Source organism: Citrus clementina, unplaced genomic scaffold (assembly GCF_000493195.1).
Source record: "Citrus clementina cultivar Clemenules unplaced genomic scaffold, Citrus_clementina_v1.0 scaffold_7, whole genome shotgun sequence".
In the NCBI taxonomy this organism is placed as follows: Eukaryota; Viridiplantae; Streptophyta; class Magnoliopsida; order Sapindales; family Rutaceae; genus Citrus; species Citrus x clementina.
Window position 1 is genome coordinate 16,786,488 of NW_006262075.1, and position 25,139 is coordinate 16,811,626.

The 25,139-nt window shown below is 35.1% G+C and overlaps 2 protein-coding genes across 3 annotated transcripts; both read right to left on the reverse strand.

The window, feature by feature from the left end:
- Nucleotides 1-370: 370 nt before the first annotated feature.
- Nucleotides 371-4,613, reverse strand: LOC18037800 (probable serine/threonine-protein kinase WNK7). Of its 2 annotated transcripts, XM_006427759.2 has the most exons (8): nucleotides 4,398-4,613; nucleotides 3,623-3,728; nucleotides 3,356-3,393; nucleotides 2,852-3,079; nucleotides 2,532-2,752; nucleotides 2,122-2,279; nucleotides 1,591-2,026; nucleotides 371-1,458 (listed from the first exon to the last, which is right to left on the reverse strand). In XM_006427759.2, exons 2-8 carry the CDS (start codon nucleotides 3,707-3,709, stop codon nucleotides 614-616), a joined length of 2,013 nt encoding a protein of 670 aa, XP_006427822.1. In that variant the 5' UTR covers nucleotides 3,710-3,728; nucleotides 4,398-4,613; the 3' UTR covers nucleotides 371-613. The 2 variants fall into 2 exon arrangements, with proteins under 2 accessions (XP_006427822.1, XP_024036089.1); XM_024180321.1 differs by lacking the exons at nucleotides 3,356-3,393; nucleotides 3,623-3,728; nucleotides 4,398-4,613 and having other exon boundaries at nucleotides 2,532-2,773; nucleotides 2,852-2,943.
- A 744-nt stretch (nucleotides 4,614-5,357) lies between these two features.
- On the reverse strand, nucleotides 5,358-22,266 carry LOC18037145 (G-type lectin S-receptor-like serine/threonine-protein kinase LECRK4). Its single transcript, XM_006427761.2, is given in 6 exon segments — nucleotides 5,358-5,559; nucleotides 6,357-7,471; nucleotides 7,473-7,588; nucleotides 12,876-13,988; nucleotides 15,293-15,431; nucleotides 22,066-22,266. Coding segments are annotated over 6 exon segments (2,886 nt in total).
- Between the last annotated feature and the right edge of the window lie 2,873 nt (nucleotides 22,267-25,139).

A 25,139-nucleotide genomic window follows, 5' to 3' on the forward strand; every position in this document is an offset into this window, starting at 1 on the left:
TAAAAATAAAATTAAAAATTAATACGAGAAAATGGGGAAATGGGTAGGGAATGGAGATTCCACCTCATCCCCGTCCCTTCTCCGAATAAAAAATTAGGTAAAAAATTATTTCCGTTCCTTTCCCGAATAAGTAATTGGGTATAAAATTGTCTCCATACCCTCCTTGAATAGGAAAAATTCCCAAAGATCCCCGTCCCTGTGGAGATTTTTACCATCCCTAATCAATCACTGTGCCCCACATCAATTTGTATGTTAAAACATGGGGTACGTGTCAAACAATAATTAAATAAATATGGCTCCATATCACTACTCTTTTGGCTATTTTCATTCTAATTTCTACCTTTATCATTTCTATAAAATTAAGAATAAATAAGGGAAAAAAGAGAAGTAAATTTGAAGACTGGACTTCAAGAAGAATTTCTGGAAACAAAGTGATTTGATTATTACGATTGTCTCTCCCCTATAACACAATTTTTACACTTGCAGGGAGGACTTTAGACTGTAAAGAACTAGAAAAAGGAGGATTTAGGGCAACAATCGAAAAATAGAAGACAGAAAAGGCTAGGAAAGAAAAGAAAAAACAAAAAAAAAAAAAAAGAAGGAAAGAAAAGAACTAATAAACCGGCTCTGTTTTTTTCTTCATCGATTTTTTCGTATCCAGGATGGCATCATGTCTTCTCTTGGAGATTGCTTTAAATTCCTCCTGGTACTGCAGGTCAATCATTTCCAGCTTCATTCTGATTTCTTCGTCTATTTCTAGGTCAGACAGAGAAGAGATAGTGAGACCACTCGAAGTGTCCACCACACCATTGGAGCATATGTCCATGATATTGCTCTTTTCATCTGGGGTTTCGCCTAATCCCATTCTGGCAGGAGATTCACTCGTTCTAACAACAAATGCATGTCCATCGAAGTCCATAGTCCCCGGCTCTGGGAATATATCTGAACTAAAGCAGTATTTCTTTTCATTCTGCTCACTGGAGGATCCAGAAACATTTGATTTCTCAGAAGTTTGATCATCTGCTGTGGCCTTACCCTGACAGCTGAAATCATTATGAGATCTTTTCTCATCGGGCTTAATAAAATCAGGCCCTAGCACTGTTGTTTGAATGCCTTCTTTGAGAGAAGTAGAATCTTGGCCATCTGAAGACCTTGAATGATTGTCAGCTTCATAAGACCTCTGGGACAACCCTGAAGAATTGTCTACACGTTCTAGCGACAAAGCATCCTTCTCGTGGTCCCCAGGAGATTGTCGTCTGCTTTTTTGGGGAATTAGATGGTCAATGCGAACACATGGTTTCCAACCAGGTATCAGGTTCAGTAACAATAAATCAATCAACTCTGCAATGAATGTAACATTCTGGTCAGCCAGCTCCAGCTGCTCAACCATTTCACTTGAAACTGAGAAGGCTGTATCACTATCAAGGTAGAAAAGAAAATGAATATTCCTCAGGCGGCCTGCATTTAAGGACATCAAACAAACGTTATGTGAAAATATATCAAATCGTAGAGAGTGCAATGAAACAAAGTTTAGAGAAAAAGTGATAAGAATCTGAGAGCAGACATGCATTTAAAAGGCAAAGTACTGACCAGACTGATCTGATATTCGAAGGATCAATGATACAGAGTATTCATCATTGCTCTCGCCTTTTAACAAGAAAAAGTTCCCTCTCTTAGATCTTCGAACCTCAATGCTCGGAGAATAGGAATCCCCACCACCAGAGTTATCAAGAAAAGTGATAACAGGCAGTTCTGTGTCACTATCAAAATCCATGGAGGGATGCTTATTTCGCACACCAGCTGGTCCTTCTGACATTAGACACCTATCTCCAAAGGCTCCCACTCTGGGCAAAACAATGTCAGGCAGCGGCAGTGGACGATTTTTTGTTGTTCCATTCACTTGGAGAAAAGGGTCCGTCAGAAGCTCCTTTGCTGAGAGCCTTTGAGATGCAGGGACTAGACACTTCTCAATAAAGCTCTTTACTTCTGGATCCTTCACTTTAGAAAGGGCAGCAGGTTTGATGCCCTTCAAAGTCATAAAACAAAGGTCATTGACCAACATATAGGCAATAGCCATTACAAGCTAAAGAAAATGCAAAATATCATTCATAGATAACTTACAGATGAAACCTTCTTGTAAATCTGAGCAGAGTTTCTGCATTCACTATAGGGGTATTCAAATGTCACCATCTCTAGCATGCACATTCCAAAGGAATATATATCAGCCAACTCGTTGTAATTCTCGTCATACAACTCAGGAGCCATGAACTCTGGGGTTCCTGTGAAGACCATCTCCATGGATCAATTGGAAAGAATGAGGAGCCAACTCAGAAGCAATGACATTTGGGTAAATATAGAAGGCATATAAAACAAAAATCTCCAATAAAACCATTAGAATGTGAATCAAGCCCATAATGCCTGGGGCTGTTGGAATATTTTTCCCCAAATCAATCAGGGCATAATTGCATGTAAGAGGAGAAGTTGCATCTGATAAGTGTCAAAGATATTAAAGAAGAAAAATATAAATATACCAATTACACTTTTGGCATTAGCCTGCTCCATGATAGTGGCCAACCCTAGATCTCCAATTTTCACTTCTCCTTGGTTACCATTGATAAATATGTTGTCACACTTCAGATCCCTATGTATTATTGGTGGATCATGACTGTGAAGGTAAATTAAGCCTGACAAAATCTGTCTTGCCCAACCTTTCACAGCCTTCATGTCAACCTTCTTGTGTTTCTTCCGGTACCTAAATCACAGTTCAGGGCCACTAATCACAGGGCTAATGTCACTATAAAACCAAAAAAGGGGAATTTTAAGGGAGTCATGAGAAGGAGAGGAAACGTACTGTCTGAGGCTACCCGAGGTGAAGAGCTCAGTTATAATATTCACCGTCTTGTTCTGGTCATCAATCCATGAATTGTAAAACCTTATAATATTGTTATGCTTCAGTGACTTCAAGAGATGCACCTCAGAGTAAAGCCTCTCTAAGTCTTCTGGTGACTGCAACACATCGTCAATCCGAACTTGGCACCATGCTACTTCAAGTCCGTTGACTTCGTCAAATGCCTTGTAGCTAGGATTTCATAAAATTAAGGAAAGCATACAGATCCATGAACAAAATAAGCTCAAACTACCAAAAAGGAATTTATTTCCATTTGCAACTTTGTTACATCCAGTCACAGACTAGCTTGTCCAACATTACCTTTTTCTTATCAGAGAAAAAAAAAAGAAAAAAAAATGTCGGCTGTAACAGCTTCTGCAAACATATGTATCCACAGGACAAAGTACAAACACTAGTATCTCTGAATGAAACAAAAAAGGAAGAAAAAAACAGAATAATGAAGGATACACTGTCTTAAAAGCCCCTTTTCCAATCACTTCTTTGTACTGTAAGAACCCACATCGGGTTATATTTCAGTTTTGTTGATGGGGATTGACAGAAAAACATAAGAAAAGACACATCATAGAACTTCAGTCTCTTGCCTCAAAAGCAAAACAAGGCATACAAAAAAAGATAACAACACACTAATTTTCTTTCACCTCCCAATTTTCCCAGCAAACAAGCAGGGAAAATAGAAGAAATTGATTAACAATATAAAAAAGAGCATAACATTACCCGGATGTATCGACAAGTTGGATCAGTCTCAAGTACATCAGGATCAGGAGGCTCCATTTTTGCCGCACCATCTTCTGAACTTTCCATATTAACAAAGCTCCACTCTCTGCAACAACTTATCCAAATTTTTAAATCTGAATCGAAATTGAAATATCTAACTTGTTTACTGCAAGACTTCAAAAACCAAATTAAAACTGAAACCATCGTTGCTACTTCAAGGTTCCATTAAGTATAGGACACTAAATAAAAATCTTTTAATGAAAGATCATTTGAGAACTATCATATAAAAACAGACAGTAAGGCATTCAAGAGAAAGAGATTACAAACCCATTATACAAAAAAAGATTCAAATCCAAACACCCAATAAACCCCAATCAAACACAAATCCATTATTTTTTTTTTAAAAAAAAGAAATCCAAACACCCGAAAAGTCCAAATCATAATACCAAGGCCCTAATTCCCAAGTTCAGCAACTCCAAAGGAACAACAGCACAGAGCCAGAGAAGGTGTTGATACTTTATCCCAAGAAAACCAAAACTAATTATACAGGCAAATTAATTAAGAAACTAAAAAGAACCCAATTCATTAAAACAGCAACTGAACCTAAATTTACTTCTAAAAGAATTCAATATAACAATCAAATAAAAATAATAAAAGAACATACATATGGCCACAAAGGATAATGCATTGCATATATCGATAAAAAAATTTTAAAAAGTAATTGTTAGTAATTAAATAAAATTAATATGTAGAATTCGGTTTCTTCTGTTCATACCTGGTTGCTTGGTTTGGCTTCACTGCTAATTAAACGAACCAAAATGTTATTATCCTTAGCAAGAGAACAATGAAAACCCTAACCCTAATGAATTTGATTCCTAAAAGAGAGAGAATGAGATAGAGACAAAAATGAAACAAGTGTCGTTTTGATGAATCAGAGACCAACACATTCCGTGTTCAAAGCAAATCAATTTCTCTCTAAAACCAGAGAAACCTCGACATGATCTACACAGCGTATATTTATACTTATCTGTTTCGTTTTAAATTTATCTTATTGGAAATATATAACATTCAGCTCCCTAACTTATTATAAAATCACTAACGATGATAGTTTATGGCAGTTTATGCCGAACCTTGTACTCTAATTTCTTTTATTAAAATCAACGACACATAAGTACGTGGATAATTTGGCCTTATGAGTATAATAGGTAGGGGTTGGCACCAGATTATTTCAATTCATTTTTCAATTCAGACCATGTTGATCAACTTAGTTTCGATAAGATTTTGACTTCACAGAAACTTAAAAAAAAAAATCAAAATATTATAGAATAGAATCGGAATTAGACTTAGTCGACCAATTTTAATTTAGTTCGATTTTATAATTTATAATTTATATTTACTTTTATTTGTATTTTATGTTTATTTTATAGCCCACCAATAATAACATGATACATATTCACTTATGTAACAAAATATTAAGTTTTTTAATTCCAAAATTTGAACTGTTATCGAACCTATTTTTCAGATGTAACAAAGAAAAGAAGAAAAAAGGGAATGTATTTTTCATTCTAAAAAATTGAATTAAAATTGAAAAAATCAAACTGAACCGGCCTTTCTGTTGGTTCTACCATTTCTTAATATTATTCAAATTAATAATTTTGTTTCTGAAAATTGGATAGCATTAATGGTAATTAGAAACCATGGCCTTAAACTGCGATTAAATTGAAATCTAGGGACCCTAGACGTTTTTACTCATTATCTTATTTTCAACAAAATAAAATTCTGACGTTTGCCAATTGTGGCGGTTGCCGACATCGGGTGATTTGTTTATGATTACGTGGATTTTTCTTGGTTGGTGGAAGTTGGATGTGTCAGCATGTTTTGATGAGGTGGCTATTGGACATTGAGGAACATTAGCGACAGGCGATGGACTGATGGTATTTGAAAAAGTTTTTCTTTTTTTTTTCCTCTGAAAATGGTATTTGTAAAAACTTGGATGGATTTTTTTTTTTTACCGTTAATTTGGATATTGTTTGAGTTTGAATTTCATAATGCTGTATAAATAATAAATCATATAATTAATCCTACTGAATATTTCAATTGTTCACTACTAGAAAATTAATTCTAATTTGGCAAATATGTTATTTTTTCCCTTTTTTCATATTTGGGGTTATCACTTATTAATGAGATGTATTTCACAAAATAAATTTAGAAAATGTTTTCTATAATATTATTGTCCCAATATCTTCGTTGCATACTAGATACTCAATTAATATGCAAATGATTAACCTCTATGTAAACAATATAGTCAAGGGGTCTATTTTTATTTAGTTTTGTATAGTTTAGATGAGTAGAGAATTTGAATTCAAAATGAACAAAAGACGATCAAATTAATGCCGTAAAAACTACAACAACCACAATAAAGCCACCATTAAAATAATGACGTTATACAATTATTTCTAAACTTCCTTGAATAAAAATAAAGAAATTCAAACTCTTATTAAATTAAAATAACAGATACAAGACAAAATCTAAATAAATCAAAATCCAATTAAAATAAGATTAAGTACTTCTAGACTCCGAAAACTCGTCCTAAATCACCACCCTTGAAAAAAAATTAATCTTATTTTTCTTTTATTATTATTACCGAGGGTACATGGAGCTGTCAGAAATATACTGTGCGGAAAAATCCAGTGGATGATTCAACATCAACAATTGTCTTGTGTAGTGTGGTATAACAACAATTCCTTCCATCATCCAGATCACTTGTTTCATTGTTGGTCTTAAATTTAGCTCGCACTCCACACACCAAAGTCCAATCTTCACCAAATTTTCAAATTCCTCCATGTTAACATCTTCTTGATCACTTACCAAATTTTGGAGCTCCCCAGCTTCATAGCATTGATGAGCCCAGTCAATGAGAACAATTTCATCATCTCTCAAACTCTCATCCACGTTCTTTCTACAGCAAACAATTTCAAGCAACATGACTCCGAAGCTATACACATCCGCTTTCACAGTAATACGATTGTTGCGGCTGTGCAATTCTGGAGCTGTATACCCTCTTGTCCCTCTTAAAACTGTGTATGTTCTCGTTTGATCGGTCTTCAACAGCTTGGAAAGTCCAAAATCTGATATCTTGGCCTTCCAAGATTCATCCATGAGAATGTTATGCGGCTTGATGTCACAGTGGATGATTCTGGTTTCGCATTCATCATGTAAATAATGTAGCCCTTCCATAATCTCTAACGCAATCCTTCTCCTTTCACTCCAACTTAGGCGTTGCTCGGCTCTGAAAAGAAGATTTCCCAACGAACCATTTCTCATGAACTCGTACACCAGAAGCCTGTTTGATCCTTCACTGCAAAACCCCACCAAGTCCACCAAGTTCTTGTGATGGATTCTACCGATTATCTTCATTTCGTTTCGAAACTCACTTTCACCTTCTTCTACTATCTTTATTAGCTTCTTCACTGCAATTTCCTTCCCACCATTAATACAGCCCTTGTAAACCCTCCCCGAACCTCCCCTGCCAATCTCTTCCTTGAAATTTTCGGAAGCCAACACGATCTGCTCATAGCTGAATGACCTCAACTTGATTTCTTCAAATACATCAGGTGAACTCACTTGCCTTGAGATGATCTTGTAGCTCCACATCTGATGAGCCAACACAAAATACAGAGTTGAGAAGAAAATTATCAGGGAAAAGGCAATTAGAACAATAACAACAATTACAAATTCCTTGCCAATTTTCTTGATTGTCTTATTGATAACCTCATCTCCACCTTTAGAAAAGCCACTAACTCTAACTTTGATCAGAGCTTTGTTCTGGCTTGTACTATTTTTTTTTCCCATATCTCAAAGGAAGCTTGTGTTTAAAGCACAGTTGGTTCAGAAACATTGCCACGACGCAATTACAATCCTCCAAACATGCCCTTGAACAAGCTTCTTCACTTGTCCGTGATAGAACTTTAAGTATTTATGTTTGGCAAGCGAGAAAGCTAAAAGAAAATGAAAGAAAATATCATGATGAAAACTTGAGAAACTTCTTATTATTGATCTAAACAGATTACACAGATATTTATATGTCATGAGAGCAGCTTGTTGCGTTTGTTAGTAATCTGTTACACACATATGAAGAATGCTTGTTCTGAGTAACTAACTAAGCCACGTCACCAAGCCACATCAGCTGAGGAAGTGAATCTACTGCAGTCAAGCACAGCTGAATAAACTGCACCCGATTCCTTTGTTCTTCATATTAAGCAGCTTCACTAACATCCCCTCTTAAACTGAAGCTTCTTTTCTATTCTCTACAAATCATCAGCTTCACTAATATCCCCTCTTGAGCTGAGGCTTCTAGGATGAACATTTAACTTGCTATGCAAATAATGAATCTGAGTGAAAGTGAGAGCTTTAGTTAAGACATTAGTTGTTTGATCTTCACTAGGCACAAAACAAACAACTAACTCTTTAGATGCCACTTTATCTCCGATGAAATGAATGTCCAGCTCAACATGCTTTGTTTTAGCATGATAAACTGGATTGTAAGCCAATGCTATTGCACCCTGATTATCACACCATATAATTGGTGTAGCACTTAACTGAATTCTCAGCTCAGCAAGCAAGGACTATATCCAAATAACCTCTGATGCAGCATGAGCCAAAGCTTTATACTCAGCTTCTGTACTAGATCTTGAGACAACTGCTTGTTTCTTAGATGACCATGAAACTAGATTAGCACCTAGATAAACTCCAAAACCAGCAACTGACTTCCTATCATCTCGATCACAAGCCCAGTCTGAATCAGTAAAATAATTTATTTGCATAGCTCCACAATTATAGAACTGCAGACCAAAATGTATTGTGCCTTTTAGATATCTTAACAACCTTTTGCATGCTTCCCAATGTGCAGTTCTTGGATTGGAAAGAAATTGACTAAGCTTATTGACAGTGAAAGCTATTTATGGTCTAGTGAGAGTAACATATTGCAGGGCTCCAATAATACTTCTATATTGAGAGATATTGGAAATCTCAAAACCTGAAGCTTTTGTTAGCTGCTGGCCTGTAGACATAGGTGTTGGCACTGGACTGTAGTTGACTAAATCATGCTTTGCCAAAACATCAGCAATGTACTTAGCCTGAGACAAATGAATTCCATTTCAAATTTTAGAAACTTCAATTCCTAAGAAGTAACTGAGTTCTCCTATATCTTTCAAGGCAAAAGTCTGTTGCATATCTTGGATAACTTGTTGAACTTTTACTGAGCAGGAACCAGTAACAATAATATCATCCACATACACCAAAACTAGAATTAAGTGACCATTTTCTCTCTTATAAAAGAGTGAATTATCTGACTTGGAATTCTGAAAATGCCACTGAGACAGCATAGTTGTTTTAAGTCTAGCAAACCAAGCTCTTTGATCTTGTTTCAAACCATAGAGAGCTTTCCTTAGTTTACAAATGTGCTGAGGTTTATGAGAATCAATAAAACCTTCAAGTTGTGACATATACACTTCCTCATCAAGAATGCCATTTAGGAAGGCATTGTTGACATCTATTTGCCTAAGAACCCAATTGTTCATGACTGCAATGCTTAGAACTACCCTGACAGTAAATGCTTTTACTACTGGACTAAAAGTTTCAGTATAATCAACACTATGGGTCTGATGGAAGCCTTTAGCAACCAACCTTGCTTTGTACTTCAGAATGGTTCCATCAGGATTGTATTTGATTCTGAAAACTCATTTGTTACCAACTACTTTAACAAGAGCAGTAGGCAGAACTAAATCCCATGTGTGGTTAACCTTTAAGGCTTTAAACTCTTCTTGCATAGCTTTCAACCATAATGGATCAGATAAAGGTTTGTGCTAAAAGAACATAAAGATAAGACTTTGGCTTGAAAATGTCATTCTTTGATCTGGTTATCATAGAATTACCAATGGAAGGAGGTGCAGAAAGAATTTGAAGGGGGGAATTATGGGAATGAGAAGTAAATGGTGAGATCTTAAGTATGGCAATAGTTGAGTGTGATAGTGAGGTATTATGTGCATTAAAATTTTGAGACAATACCTGAGAGTTGAAAACTGGAGATACATGATCAGCTGCTGAAGTTGCTGTTAAAGGAACCTGGAATTATGTAACAGAAGAAGACTCAGAAGCTGACTCAACTAAAGAATTGATTCGAACAACTTCTGTAACTGATGAAAAATCTATACCAGGAACATAAGGAAAAGATTTTTCATCAAAGATCATATGATTAGAAATATAGACCCTCCCAGATGAATGAAGACATTTATATCCCTTATGATGAGAGCTGTATCCAATAAAAATACATCTCCCAGTTCTGAACTCAAGTTTGTGTCTATTATAAGGTCTAAGATAAGGAAAACATGCACAACCAAGGATCCTAAGAGTAGAATAATCTGGTGTTTGATGAAAAAGTTTCTGATATGGAGAGATATTATGTAAAGTTGGTGTAGGAAGTCTGTTGATCAAGAAGATTGATGTATGAAAGGCATCCCACAAAAAATGTAAGGGTAGATGAGCTTGGGCAATTAAGGTGAGACCAATATCAACAATATGCCTGTGTTTTCTCTCAATTCTTCCATTTTGATAATGGATGTGAGGACAATAATGCCTAAAGTGTATCCCTGAGTTATTGAGTAGAGATGAAAAAGACCTGAATTGCCCACCCTCATCTGTTTAAACAACCTTGATGTTTCTTTGTAGATGTTTTTCAATGAAATTTTTAAAACTAACAAATACAGGTAGAACATCAGATTTTGCACTTAATGGGAAAATCCAAGTAAACCTGCTAAAATCATCAAGTATGGACATGTAATAGATGTAACCTAGGCTGGAAACAACATGAGAAGGTCCCCAAAGATCTGCATAAAGAAGTTGTAATGGTGCTGTAAAAATGGTTTTAACAGAATTAAAATGAAGCATATGATTCTTCCCAAACTGACATGCATTACAGAATTCTAACTCTTGAATTTTATTGATATCAATAAACTTTTTACATGAATTTAGAACTGTTTTTAATGTGTGAATGGCAGGTGCCCCAATCTTCTATGAAGAAGATTTACATCAAGAGATTTTTCAGTCACAACAGACAAATAAACTTTGTCACTGCCCTGACAAGAATTTGAACTAATTTTTTCACAAGTTGAATGAGGAAGATAAACAAAAAGAGACTGAAACTTATTTTGACTAAGAATGACTGTATTGACAGCAGCTGACTGAGTAACAGACTGAGGATGGGAGGATGAGATTGGACTTTTGATTTTATAGAGGCCTCCTTTAGCAACTCCTTCAAGCAAGATGATCCCGGTGCTCCTGGCCTTAATGAAACAAGATGTGCCAACAAATTCAAGTGTAACATTGTTGTCAGCAAGCAATTTAGAAACACTAAGCAAATTTTTGGTACATGTAAAACATGATTAAGAAGCAGTGATTCAAAAGTGTTTGTGACAAGCTGAACTGATCCAACATGTTCAATAAGCAATGCATTTCCATCACCAACCAATAATTGTTCATTACCAATATAAGCTTTAGAATTGACAAGCTTACTTAAATCATTTGTGTTATGATTTGTGGCTCCACTGTCAATATACCATGAGCGATCTTCAACAATCTCAGGATTTGCAGCACAGTGTGGCTGAGTTGGTGGAGCTGAAGTACTAGGCATTCCATTAGTGAAACCAGGAGCATATGGTGAGAATCTATTAGTGTAACCAGGAGTAAAGTTATTAAATCCAATGGTGTAGTTAAAAGGAGGATAACCAGAGATGATAGCAGGATCTGAGTATGCCATAGTAGCTTGAAAAGCAGCACCCCTCGGCATACAAGAGTTTCCAAAATTTGATCCAAAATGAGGACCAGGAACCATTGAGCCCCTTCCAAAACTATTAAAAGACCTGCCTTTACCATATTGACCTCTGAAATTCCCTCTACCAAAAATCTTTTGAGGCACAAAAGAAGGATTAAACCAGTTCTTGCACCTATTTGCTCCATGTCTAGGAATGAAGCAAATTTGCCAGACAACATCTGAGAAATTTCTTCCACCAGCAATTTGAGATCCATTATTATTACAACCACCATTTGGACTATTATCACCACCAAAATTACCTCCAAAGTTTTTCTGAAAACCATTGTTATTTTTACCAGAATATTAACCTTTTTAAGCTATATTTGCTGACATATGATGCATAACATCACTAGCAAGTTTGCCTTTCTTTTGTTCAATCCTATTTTCATGATTTAGAAACAACGAATACAGATCATCTAAGGTAATGGTTCCTTCTCTAGCTAGAACAGCAATTGTCAAGGACTCATAATCAGAAGAGTCAAGACCAGTCAACACATGCATAACGAAGTCATTAAGCTCTACTGGTTTTCTTGCTAAGGCTAATGTATTAGCTATTCGTTTGATTTTAGTAAAATCCTTTCTTAATAGTTTGGATTTGCATTCAAAGAGTTTGAATTCGAGCTTGAGACTGAGAAATGAACATATTGTTAAGTGAATCCCAAAGCTGTTTTGAAGTAGTGCAGTCGATCACAGTTGACAGCAAGTTTTGCTGAATAGATGATAGCATCCAGCTCAAGAGGAGTTGATCCGTTTTCACCCAAGCAATGAAATCAGGATTTGCAGATCGTAGCTCACTTACATTTGATGACGAAGCTTCACTAGCGCTAGTAAATGGAAGAAATTGCCCTGGACATTTCAAACCACCATTGATGAAACTTTCTAACCCATTTCCTTTGACTGATGCTAAGACTTGTGTTCTCCACAGAATAAAATTGTTCTGATCCAATTTTACAGGTGTAACAAAGTTATAAAAAGTATTAGATTGAATCATGCTTGCCATTGATGGCTCTGATACCATGATAGAACTTTAAGTATTTATGTTTGGCAAGCGAGAAAGCTAAAAGAAAATGAAAGAAAATATCATAATGAAAACTTGAGAAACTTCTTATTATTGATCTAAACAGATTACACAGATATTTATATGTCATGAGAGCAGCTTGTTGCGTTTGTTAGTAATATGTTACACACATACGAAGAATGCTTGTTCCGAGTAACTAACTAAGCCACGTCACCAAGCCACATCAGCTGAGGAAGTGAATCTGCTGTAGTCAAGCACAGCTGAATAAACTGCACTCGATTCCTCTGTTCTTCATATTAAGCAGCTTCACTAACATCCCCTCTTAAACTGAAGTTTCTTTTCTGTTCTCTACAAATCATCAGCTTCACTAATAGTCCGAGTGACAATATCATACTCATCGCGCTCCCAGGAAGTGTTTTCTAGAAGAGAAATGTTGTAACTGTTGCCACTCTTGTCTTCAAGGCAATCTTCTATTGTGGAATTTAACTTGCAGCCCTCTTGAGGCTTTTCCGAATCAATGTAAATGAATCTCGGAGGACAAAAACAATCAATGCCTGTACCGTTAAGGCTGCAATAGCTGTTCAATCCGCAAGTTCCTTTCACTGCACAACGATCTTCATCAACGATTGCCACCCACAATATCTTGGAGCTAAAGCTACTGCTAGTCCCAATTTGATGCTGATAAAGCCTGAAAACGCCATCAACATCAAGAGTAGCTCGATACAAGGTTGTCCTATTAACTGAAAGTCTACCTTCAATTAAATTCTTTACAACAGATCCAGTTGAATTTCCAAGATATAAAGTGCCATCTTGGTCTAAATTCAAAGTTACGTTATGTCCGGCACCTGAGGTATAAGATGACCAATAACCATATTTATCTTCTTGGATACTTCTCAGTGGAAATGCATTCAAATTCCCATCTGATTGCATCCAGAGTTTGAAGTTTCCAGTAGATTGATTGGTTAAAGATATGCTTGAATATAACGCTGAATTTGTAGCTAGCTTTTGGCCTACCAAAAGGGTATGTGTTGGATTATCAAAACTAGCCCAAACAGTTTGAGAGCTTAAGTCATACAACACAAAGTTACCAGAATCAAGTATTGCAGCAGCCACAGTTGTTCGAGTAGGCTCAGCTATCAACTGGACTTCGCCATTGGAGTTGCGAAGCAGGACTCTGCTGCCATCGACAGAGAACTGGAGAGCAGCACCAGATGAGACCACGGGGTCTATGCGTCGAGCAGTCCATACAACAATTATGTCATTTGCTGGGCCGCTGCCAATAAGCCATATTCCAGCCCTGAAGCCATTGCCCGTAGGGTAAAATCCGAAAGCAAAATGACCAGAAGGAGAAGGCCAGAAATTTGGAGAGGAATTTGTGTAAAGAGTGGAACCTGTGGTTATGTTGGATTGTGGTGTTTGAGCTCTGGACGTTGAGAACATATAGATAAATAAGATGATAAGGAAGGTTTTAGTCCATTTGCCTATTGGAGTTAGCTTTTATAATGAATGTCAAAAGGGTTTTTGCTTCTTGCTACTTGCTTCCATTTGTAGTAATTGCTAGGGGACTTCTTAGCGAATTTGGTGGTCGACACAAAGTAAACTCTCTGCTTGATTTTGTATTAAAGTCAAGTAAATGGTTGATTTAGGTTGACACTTTCTCAATCGGACTAACGTCATATGGTCGGATTTTATTTTGTTTTTGGCAATAATATGGTTGCACTTGCTTGCTTTTTATTTATTTATTGTTCATTTAAAGTCTAATATTCATTGATGCAATAAAATCATTGATTCTAAGATCCTAGCCCCCGAGGCCAAAATGACCCAAGCAAGCAAACGTAACTCTAGTCAATAATGGATTTGGAAAAAAGATGTGGTCTATATATGATTTTTGGTCGCTGGCCATATTTTCCTCCATATGCTAAATCCACGATTGCATTTGATATTTTTCAGTCAAAGCACAATGACTTGCATAGTACATTTGACCCCCCCCCCTTTTTTTTTTGGGCACTGAATATTGTGCAAAAGACTTGAGCATTTGACCTTAATATCATTCTTCCATCATTCAAGAAATTAAACCGTGTTGAGAGGGACAATGAAAATAACTTTCTGGAATTTGCAACCAAAATCTTCTTAGACCAATTAAGTTGTAGAATATGTGAATAATCAAATTTTGACCGATCCGCGTAATTAGTTAGGTCGCATTACTTTCTTTCAGGATGCATTTGGTATACTATATATTATGTTATATTGCATTATTTTAATGCTGGTGTATTATATTATGTTGTATTGCATTAGCATTGTATTATAACAATGTAGTACAATGTTTGGTGCTACACTGTACTGTATTATTTTTTCTGATTAATTTAAATAAATTATTATATTATATTAATATATTTAAATTGTATTAATATTTCATATTATTTATATTATTATTAATTTTATATTAATATTATTCGAATTTATTCATATTTAAATATTTATTATTAGTTATAAAAATTATAAATTTATTAATAAATTATAATGTAAAAATATTAATTTATTAATATTTTTAGAGGTTTGGGTACATACACAGTACCAGATCCGGATCTGGTATTGTGAACAGTTTAAAGATTTTTGTATATTTCCTTCTGGTATCAGAGCCAAGGGGAGGATAGTGTAAAGCAGTTTATAGTTCTGTATTTAAAGACTTGTGTTTTATTTTGAAGTTTTGTTGTGTGGTGAATCCTTACTGGTAGTAAGTCCCGCCATAGGATAAGGTCATCTGTTTATGGCTGTAAAACCATACCTGTAGCCATTCTGACAAAACCATAGATAGACCATAGGTTTTTACTCATGGACCCTATACACTGTAGAACATCATCCTTTTCTAGCTCTTCTTCCGGGAAGACTAGTGCTTCAAAGTATGTTGTGAGTTCAGAAGAATTCTTTATTGAGAACTTTGATAAAGCAATTGATTGTTGGGAACTTCCAAAAATTTCTAAAGAAAAGATTTACAAAACAAAAAAGCTTGATTTTTTAAAGAGTGATTACATTATAAAGACTGAAGAACGTGACATAACTCTTTCAAATCCATTTGAAACAATTCACTTGTTTTCTGAGCATTCTTTAAAGAAATTAAAAGAAAAGAATTTCAATTATATTCATATCGGACTAATTCAAGTCGGTATAAAACCCTTAACCAAAGAAGGCTTGGATACTTCTATCCTTGCTGTCCTAAGAGATGGGCGATTCATCTCTTTTGATGATTCTTTGCTAAGTAGCATCGAATCCAGTCTTTGTAAAGGTCCAATTTCATTTGATTGTTATCCAAACATAACAATTTCACTTAAAGATAAAAATATTTTGAAAAGCATGATTTTACAAATCAAAACTCATAATTATAATATGATTGAGGGATCCATCCCAGTTGCCTTAATTTTTAAAATCTCATATAAGGCAATGATCACTGCATTCAGTACACAACATAAATTCCAGTAAAAAAGAGATGAGACTCTTCTCTTGCAGACTGATTTATCTAGAGCCAACACTGTCATTCCAAAACCTATTCAATGGAAAGATGTCCATCTTCCAGAAGAATGGATTCTTGAAGGAGCCGCTCCACCAGCGATTCCAAAACAACTTGAGCCTAATACAGAGTTGCAAAATGTGACTCAATATTCTGATGGAAAAGTCAAATTGTCATTTAGAAGATCTGCTTCAACTAGATTTTCTGATAAAGAGTCGTGCTCAAGTATTCCTTCACTAGAAAGGAAATTTACAAAAATCCCTTCTGTTATAAATCTTCCTTTTCAAAGTCAACCTAGGTTTTCAACTTCAGATATACCTAGCACTTCTATACGATCTGTTGACTATGCCACTAGTGTTCCTCACCCTATTTACACTAGTAGTCAACATGAACAAAGGCAGGAAGAGAAAGAACCTTCTCCTCCAACTTCCCCTACATTTTCTGCTGTTACAGAAAATGTTATTAATGTCATTGAAAAGGAATTTGAATTGGATAAAGCTTTTCTGCATAAAGACTTTTATTCTGATTTAAACAAAGAAAAAAGACTTTGGTTTTTCAAACACTTTTTAAATCAAAGAAAAGAAATCCAACAAACTTATTATGAATTTGTGAATCTTCATCAAGTTCATATATTGTTTTTTGATTGGTTCGAGATATATTCTTTTAATAACAACATCTCTTACCCCTTCAAAGAGTCAAACCCTATTACTATTAGGAAGAAGACCACTGAATGGAAACTCTCCGAAAGTAATAGAACAGTCGATTCTGAGCATCCACCCCTCCGGAGTATAACTGTTGACCACGGCGAACCTCCTATAGAAATCAGAGCTTCACCTTACAAAATCCCTAAGCCTAACGATACTGATAGTAATTTAAGTAGTATTATTCAACAGAATAATTTCTGTAATACTAACTTAAATACTATTGGAAAGCAATTGACTAGGATAGAAAACCAAATCCAGAAGTCAACCATTACTATTCCTTCAATTTCACCTATTCCAACAAAATCGGATTCTGACAAAAAGCTTAAGGAACCTATTTTCAAACCCTTTCAGGTTTCGAAAACTAGCCAAAAGCTTGTTCAAGAGTCAAAATCAGATTTTGCTAAAGCCATTAGAGAACAATTAGATAGGATAGAAGCTGCTTCTTCCTCATCTAGCAAAGTTCAGATAGCCCCTGATACTCCTCAATCTAGCAAGATTGGAGTATTAGAGAAAGATGATCAAACTTCTATAGCCTCTTCGGACGTAGAAGCCTTCCAAGAGGAACCTACTCCTAAAGCCAACAAAATCCATTGGGAATTAGCCCTTCCTACTGTCAAGACTCCACCGGATCTAGCAATAGATAATAGACCAAGTGCATTAAATCAATCCAGATATAATGCATCTTCAGTCTATGAGTGGAATATTGACGGCATGTCTGAGTACAATATCCTAGGATTGTTGCAACAAATGACAATGGCAGCCAATGCCTATAAAACCCAAGCAGGAACCTCTGATCGTGCTATATCAGAATTCCTAATTGCCGGTTTTACTGGTCAACTAAAAGGTTGGTGGGATCATCTTCTCACTAATCTCCCTATTCTTGATGAGTTCAACAATCCAATTCAGGATGCTGTTGCTACTCTAATTTTAACCATTTCCCTCCATTTCATTGGTGACCCTTCACACCTTCGTGATAAAAACGCTGAGTTACTACATAATTTAAGATGTAGGAAACTTAGTGAATTTCAAAGTTACAAAACCTCTTTTTTCACCAGACTATTTCTAAGGGATGATGCAAATCATATAACCTGGAAAGAAAAATTTCTTATTGGATTACCTACCCTTCTAGGTGAAAAAGTAAGAAATTCCATCAAAGCCCTTTATGATAATCGTATTCCTTATGACGAGCTTACCTATGGTGAACTTGTCAGTTTTGTCAATAAAGAAAGTTTAAAGATTTGTCAAGATTTGAAATTACAGAAACGACTTAAGTGGGAGCTTAAGAAGTCTAAACAAGAATTAGGCGGTTTCTGCAAACAATTCAATTATGACCCCTTTAAAACTTCTTATTCCAAAGATTGTAATGACGAGTGTTCTACTAAACCTCGCAGGAAACATTACAAATCAAAAAACTCTAGGAAACCCTTCCGTAATTTTAGGGAACTTCCTTATAAGAAACCTTCGAGGCCTTATAAGAAATCCAAATTCCCTAAAAGAAAAGAGTTTAGAGCGGAACCAAAAACCCCTTTTAATTACAAAGAAGCTATATGTCATAAATGTGGCATGAAAGGTCATACTGCAAATTATTGCAGGATGAACAAAAAGCTTCCTGAACTTGACCTCGATGAAGAGATCCTTTCCAAATTAGCCCCCCTTCTGGTCGAATCTTCTGATTCCGAATCTTCCATGTCGGGAGACAGTGATCCATATCAAGTTGATGAGCTTTTTGACTCAGATGACTCTGTATCTAGCAGTAGTGAATCTGAATCTGATTCATATTTAAAGAAAATCAATGTTTTGACTAAAGACCAAGAAACTTTTCTTGAACTTGTAAAGCATATTTCTGATCCAAATCTTCAAAAAGAATATCTTGATAAACTTTTGAAAACTTTGGATTTTAATAAAGCCGAGACTTCTAAAGTCCCAATTGTTAAAAAGAATTCTTATGATCTTACTCAAATTTTGGATAAAAAGAAAACAAAGAAGACGGTTCCTAATATCCAAGATCTTCAGAAAGAGATAAAAGAAATCAAAAGTGAAATCAGAGATTTAAAAGAAAAACAAAAAAGTGATTCTGATACTATCCAACTTCTTTTACAAAAACAATTGCAGGATAATTCAGACAATGAATCTAATCCTGATGATGGTGATGATATTAAAGTAGAAAACATTGAGTCAGTACCCAATGATTTTCTATTTGTTTTAAAGCAAATCACCACAAGAAAGTATTTGATTAAAGTCACTTTAATCTTTTCTGATGATTTTGCAATGGACGCCATTGCCCTTTTTGATACTGGAGCCGATTTAAATTGCATTAGAGAAGACATCGTCCCCAAAAGATTTCATGAAAAAACAAAAGAAAGACTTTCTGCCGCTAATAATTCAAAACTGAATGTCAGTTCCAAGGTTGAAGCCTCAATCCATAATAATGGTTTTGATTTTAAAACTTCTTTTGTCCTCACAAATGATATTCATCATGCCATCATTTTGGGAACTCCTTTTATAAATCTTATAACTCCATATACTGTCAATTATGATAGTATATCCTTCAAAGCAAAAAATGAAAAACTTGTTTTCCCGTTTATTGAAATACCAAAGACTAGAAATCTAAACATTGTCAAAGCTTGTTCTGTTTACCAAAATAAAATTAATGCCATTCTTAAGTCCAAACAAGATGATTTATTTTGTTTACAAAAAGATTTGAATTTCCAAAGAATTGGAAGTCAATTACAAAATGATTTTATACAAAGAAAAATCTCCGATTTCAAAAGCCTTATTGAAAAAGAAATATGTGCCGATTTACCATCTGCTTTTTGGAATAGAAAACAACATTTGGTAGATTTGCCTTATGAAAATTCGTTTGATGAAAAACAAATACCCACTAAAGCACGTCCAATCCAGATGAACATGGAATTGGAACAACATTGCAAAAATGAAATTAAAGATTTAGAGTCAAAAGGACTCATTGTTAAGTCAAGGTCCCCATGGTCTTGTGCCGCTTTTTATGTTAATAAAAATTCTGAAATTGAAAGAGGCGTACCTAGACTTGTGATAAACTACAAACCTTTGAATAAAGCTTTAAAATGGATTAGGTACCCAATACCTAATAAAAAAGATTTTCTCCAAAAACTTTGTTCAGCTTTCATTTTTTCCAAATTTGATATGAAGTCTGGTTTTTGGCTGATACAAATTCACCCCAAAGATCGATATAAAACAGCTTTTACTGTTCCCTTTGGACAATACGAATGGACAGTAATGCCTTTTGGTTTGAAAAATGCACCCTCAGAATTTCAAAGAATCATGAACGATATTTATAATCCCTATTCTGAGTTTTGCATCGTTTATATTGATGATGTGTTGATTTTTTCTCGAAGTATTGATCAACATTTCAAACATTTAAAGACTTTTTATCTTGTTACAAAAAAGGCTGGATTAGCCCTTTCTAGTTCAAAAATTTCTTTATTCCAAACAAATGTCCGGTTCCTTGGTCATCATATTTCCAAAGGAACTATCACTCCAATAGAGAGATCACTTTTGTTTGCAGATAAATTCCCAGACAAAATTCTGGACAAAACCCAATTACAAAGATTTCTTGGTAGTCTAAATTATGTTCTCGATTTTTGCCCTAATATCAATAGGATGTCTAAACCTTTGCATGATAGGTTAAAAAAGAATCCTGTTGCATGGTCAGAAGAACATACCAAAGTTGTTAGATTAATAAAGCAATCTGTGAAAAATATTCCATGCTTATTTCTTGCAAATCATGCTTTACCTAAAATTGTTGAAACTGATGCATCTGATATAGGTTATGGAGGTATATTAAAACAAAAGGAAAATGACAAAGAACAGATAGTACAATATGTTTCTGCACATTGGAATGATTGCCAGAAAAATTATTCTACTATCAAAAAAGAAATTCTTTCTATTGTTTTATGCATATCTAAATTCCAAAGTGATTTACTAAATCAAAAATTTTTACTTAGAATTGACTGCAAAGTTGCAAAACATGTTTTAGAAAAAGATGTTCAAAACATTGCATCAAAACAGATTTTTGCACGATGGCAAGCTATTTTAAGTGTTTTTGATTTTGATATTGAATTTATTAAAGGTGACAAAAATTCTGTTCCTGATTTTCTAACCAGAGAATTTCTTCAAAATAGATAATGCCGCCAAAGAAGAAAGATAAAGGTAAAGCAGTTCTAAAAGTTACTGGTTCTCAAGAACCTTCTAAAGAACCCCAGTCAACCCCTTCTAAAGAAAAACTACTTTCTTCTGCCATGCCCATTAAATCTTGGATAGAAATGGTTGAAGAACATGGAGCCCAATACAAATCTATTTCTTCTGATGACCAAGTAAAGCAATGGATGAGTTCTATTACAAAATCCCCTGAGCTCATGCTCGCCCTTCAAAACCTTTCTCAAAGCCAAATTTCTCCTAAAAAAGAAATTGAAATTACAAAACCCTCTTCCCAAAATGTTGTTGTCTCTGCTGAAAGCTCATCTTCTCAAATTGTGCTTTCTCAGCCAACACCTTCAAAGAAAACCTCTGATTGGTTTGATAAAACCCATTTTCAAAACATTCTTTCTATGGAAGATGGATTTTACCATACTGATCATTTTCAAAGCATTTCAAAGTTTTTTCCCAAAGGCTGGTTTTTCAAACCATGGGATTTGACAAAACCCCAGTCTTACTATCAAAGCATTTTAGAAATAACTGAATCCGTTAAATTCAAGCATTTCTTTCTTGATAAAACCCATTCTGAGCCGGCTTATTCCACGGCCACAATCTTAAAAGTTTTGAGCCCAAACCAGTGGGGTGATCTACTCCACAATTTCAAAACCTTTCCTTTAAATTTTGAGACCCGTTTACCACATTGTCGGACTTTTTCCTACTGGGATTACCAACAAGCCTGGTATAACACCTTTTTTATCCAAAACCCTAAAAAATCTCATTCTTGGTTATTTTTCTTTAATTCAAAAATAACCGTCCAAAGCCTACCAAATTGGTTTCATCATTGGTGGAACTTCTTCAGACCAATACCTCAAATCCTAACTCCAAATGCCACAAATTGTTTAAACCTCTTTAAAACCATTATAATCCTTCTGACTCAGAGAAAAGATTTCCCCCCTTTCTCTGTTTTTGTACAAACTTCTTCCTACCATGGGTCTGGATGTGGAACCTCCGATTTCATACTCATGAGTCCCAAGTCATCCTTCAAAGAACCTTCAAAGTCAAATGGTGGTCAAAATTTGATGAACAGTCCAAATTAACTGTTAACATGATCAAAGATTGGCTCTCCTCTAAAAACCTCCTACAACCAACCCTGGAAGCCTCTAAAGCCCAACAGACCTTCCTAACCCAAAAATCCAAAGCCCAGTCTCTATTGGCAAGCGCCAAAACTGAAGATGAATATTTCAAAGCTATGGAACAACTCCTCGCCTCAAGATCAAAATCCTCAGTTGCAGACTCCTCTGAAGATGAAGATGATGATGAAGACGAAGAGCCATTCATTTCCCTTGGAGATGAAAACAAAAATGATTGTTTCGGCATTTTCTCTCCTGTAAAGCATTGTAAATAATTATTTGATTATTTACTTAAAAAAAAAAATTTCTAGTATTTCTTCGGGTGGTCCTCTGGACACAAGTGAGAGCGCACATGTCTCTTCACCCGTATCGTATTTCAATTTTTGTACAAAGCCTCTACTATTCAAAGATACGATCCAGATGTTACTGTGCACTTAAAGTCCCGCTACAGTGAACAGTGCAACGTTCCAGATGTTACTGTGCACTTAAAGTCCCGCTACAGTGAACAGTTTAAAGATTTTTGTATATAAACCGAGAGGAAGACTTAGACTCCTCAGGTTTTTCATTTCTCATTTTCAGAGCCTCTCTCTCTACTTCTCTTCCTTCTCTCTAAAACTCTCTCTCTCTCTCTCTGGGAATAGGAATCTGGAATCCGAAGACAAAAAGGAATTTCTCCTGTCTTCAGATTAATTTCCCATAATTTCCCTTTCTTCTCTACAAAGAAAAGCAATCAATGTAAGCATTCCATTTTTTTTTTCATTAAAGCACTTGCAATTTAATTTAAAGCCATTTCAATTCCATGTACTTTAAATTTCTGCAATTTACTTTTCTGCAATTTAATTTTATGCACATTTAAATTCCAGCAATTTATTTTTAAAGTACTTTTCTTTTCAAAGCATGCTTGCAGACTGGTCTTTATCAGATCTGCCATAAAATTTCTACGTTCCTCTGAGGCAAAGAGACCGGATCTCGATCCTCAGTTGTAAATCTTCTCTTCTCCCTCCATTCCTTCAGAGCACCATTTCCGAGATCCGGATCTGGTACTGTGTATGTACCCAAACCTCTAAAAGAACCTAATCTAAATCTGATAATAGCCCAATAAAAAGAATCAACCACGTTTAAAGCAACTTAACTTTATTTGGTAAAATAAAACTGATTTGGTATATCGGCTGGAAACCCGAACGTGCGGACTATTGATCTGTTCTAAATCAGATCTGGGTCCAAAGGCTTCACTTTGTGTAGCATCGATCTGGTTTAAGAACGCCACGTACCAATTAGTTATTAAAAATTTGACCAACTGCGTTCAAATTTGTTTGATCACTGTATGATCCAAAGAACTCCATAACCAAACTCGGTAAAGCTTATTTAAAATAAACCAACCACGATCCAATTATTTTATCAAAAGTAAACAATAAAGAGTTTTTACGAAAACACATCCATCCTTCGATCCTATTTCCTTCTGGTATCAGAAGGAAATAGGATTCTGACAAATATAAAATTTATTAATAAATTATAATGTAAAAATATTAATTTATTAATAAATTTCAAATTTATTGAACACTAGGGTTTCAAATATACAAACTGATATTTATAGTATCTCTGAAATTCTTATTGATGTAAATACAGGTACTGTTAAAATTGAATCTTTTATTGATTTATTATATGTTAAAGTTGATGTACAATAGACACAATTCACTTGGCATATTAAATTCTTAGTCCACAATAAGTTCCAAGAAAATAATAAACCTAATGAGAATCTAAATAAACGTGCTTCACTATAATTAGTAACCAAGATATTAACTTAGTTACAAGGCTCATATATCTCTATCTTAGGAGCATCTACATAGCATTTTCCCATGGATTATTCTTCTTCCCAATATTAATTTTGCCCCAATAAGTAGTCTTTGCGATGTTGCTTCTCTTTTTATTGGGAAAAAAACTTTAAGCATGTCTTCTAAGATTTGGTTAAGCTTCTCTTCACTTATTCTTTCCCTAGCAAGCAGCAATCTTAAGGCTTCTCTTCATTTGTAAAATTAATGTTGAATATTAGAATAAGAACAATTATGCTATACCCATAAATAATGTCAAATATCATCCCTTACCATGCGGGCTCTCTTCAGCAGCAACAGCACCGCCATTTACAGTGCTGCTACTAACCTCAACTTCACTATTGCAGCAACAATAGCAACACCAGCTTCAGCATCTTCAGCAATCACGCCATCTTCATGTTCTTCAGTAACATCGCAATCTTCAAGATTTTCAAGAGTCTAAGGCTCCATCATCAAAATTCAAAACTACTTTCAACTTAATTTGAAGGATAAAGGAAATTTAAAGAGTGGAAAACAGTGCATCCAAATGGGTGTGATAGGAATTTCAAATGCACTCCACTCTCACTATGGCTTCTCCTAATCCATTCATTCATTTCTTCCAATTAAGGAGGCCATCACCATTCACCCCTCAATGTTATTGCATGCAAGTACCAAAATGCGTTCTAAGCACCCAATGAAAAGATGTGAGACATGAGTAAGTATGCATGAATTCACAAGAAGGCATATAAAATCTTAAGTAACGCACCATATTTCAAACTTCTCATATCATTCCTAGGACAAAATCGAACCAAAAAATACAACTTTGCAATCATGAGTAACACTAGCGTTAATTGTAATTAACCTAATTCAATAAATTGTCATAACCTAATTCAATAAATTTTCACCGTTACTTCCGGTTCCACAGTATTCAAACTCTTTAATACAGCAACCCAGTATGAAATAGGAGCTATACAGTTAACAAGATATATTAACACATAAGCTATACAGAGCATTTTAAGTTACTTCATGTTAAAGTTATTTAATCATACTTCAGATACCCATATTATCAAAACATGCCCCCTTCAATTAAGGGTCTGTAACCTATATATATATATATATTTAAGGAATATAACCAGAATTCGCTCCTTTAACTTCCACAAGCCGTGCACTCTTCATGGTTTGTTGGAGAGCAAACCATCTGTGCCATCTTGGTTTCATCATCAGCCACCAACTCAGGCTTTCCCTGAATCACCAAGAGTTGGAAAAGTGAAACATTGGGGAAAAATAAAAAGTAACTAACTGTTCTAGCAGC

Coding starts and splice junctions, on each gene's coding strand:
- LOC18037800 (XM_006427759.2), bottom strand. CDS start 3,709: ATGGAAAGTTCAGAAGATGGTGCGGCAAAAATGGAGCCTCCTGATCCT. Junction 3,394..3,622: donor CAACTTGTCGATACATCCGG/GTAATGTTATGC, acceptor GGGTTCTTACAG/TACAAAGAAGTGATTGGAAA. Junction 2,280..2,531: donor TAATGCCAAAAGTGTAATTG/GTATATTTATAT, acceptor TGGTCTTCACAG/GAACCCCAGAGTTCATGGCT.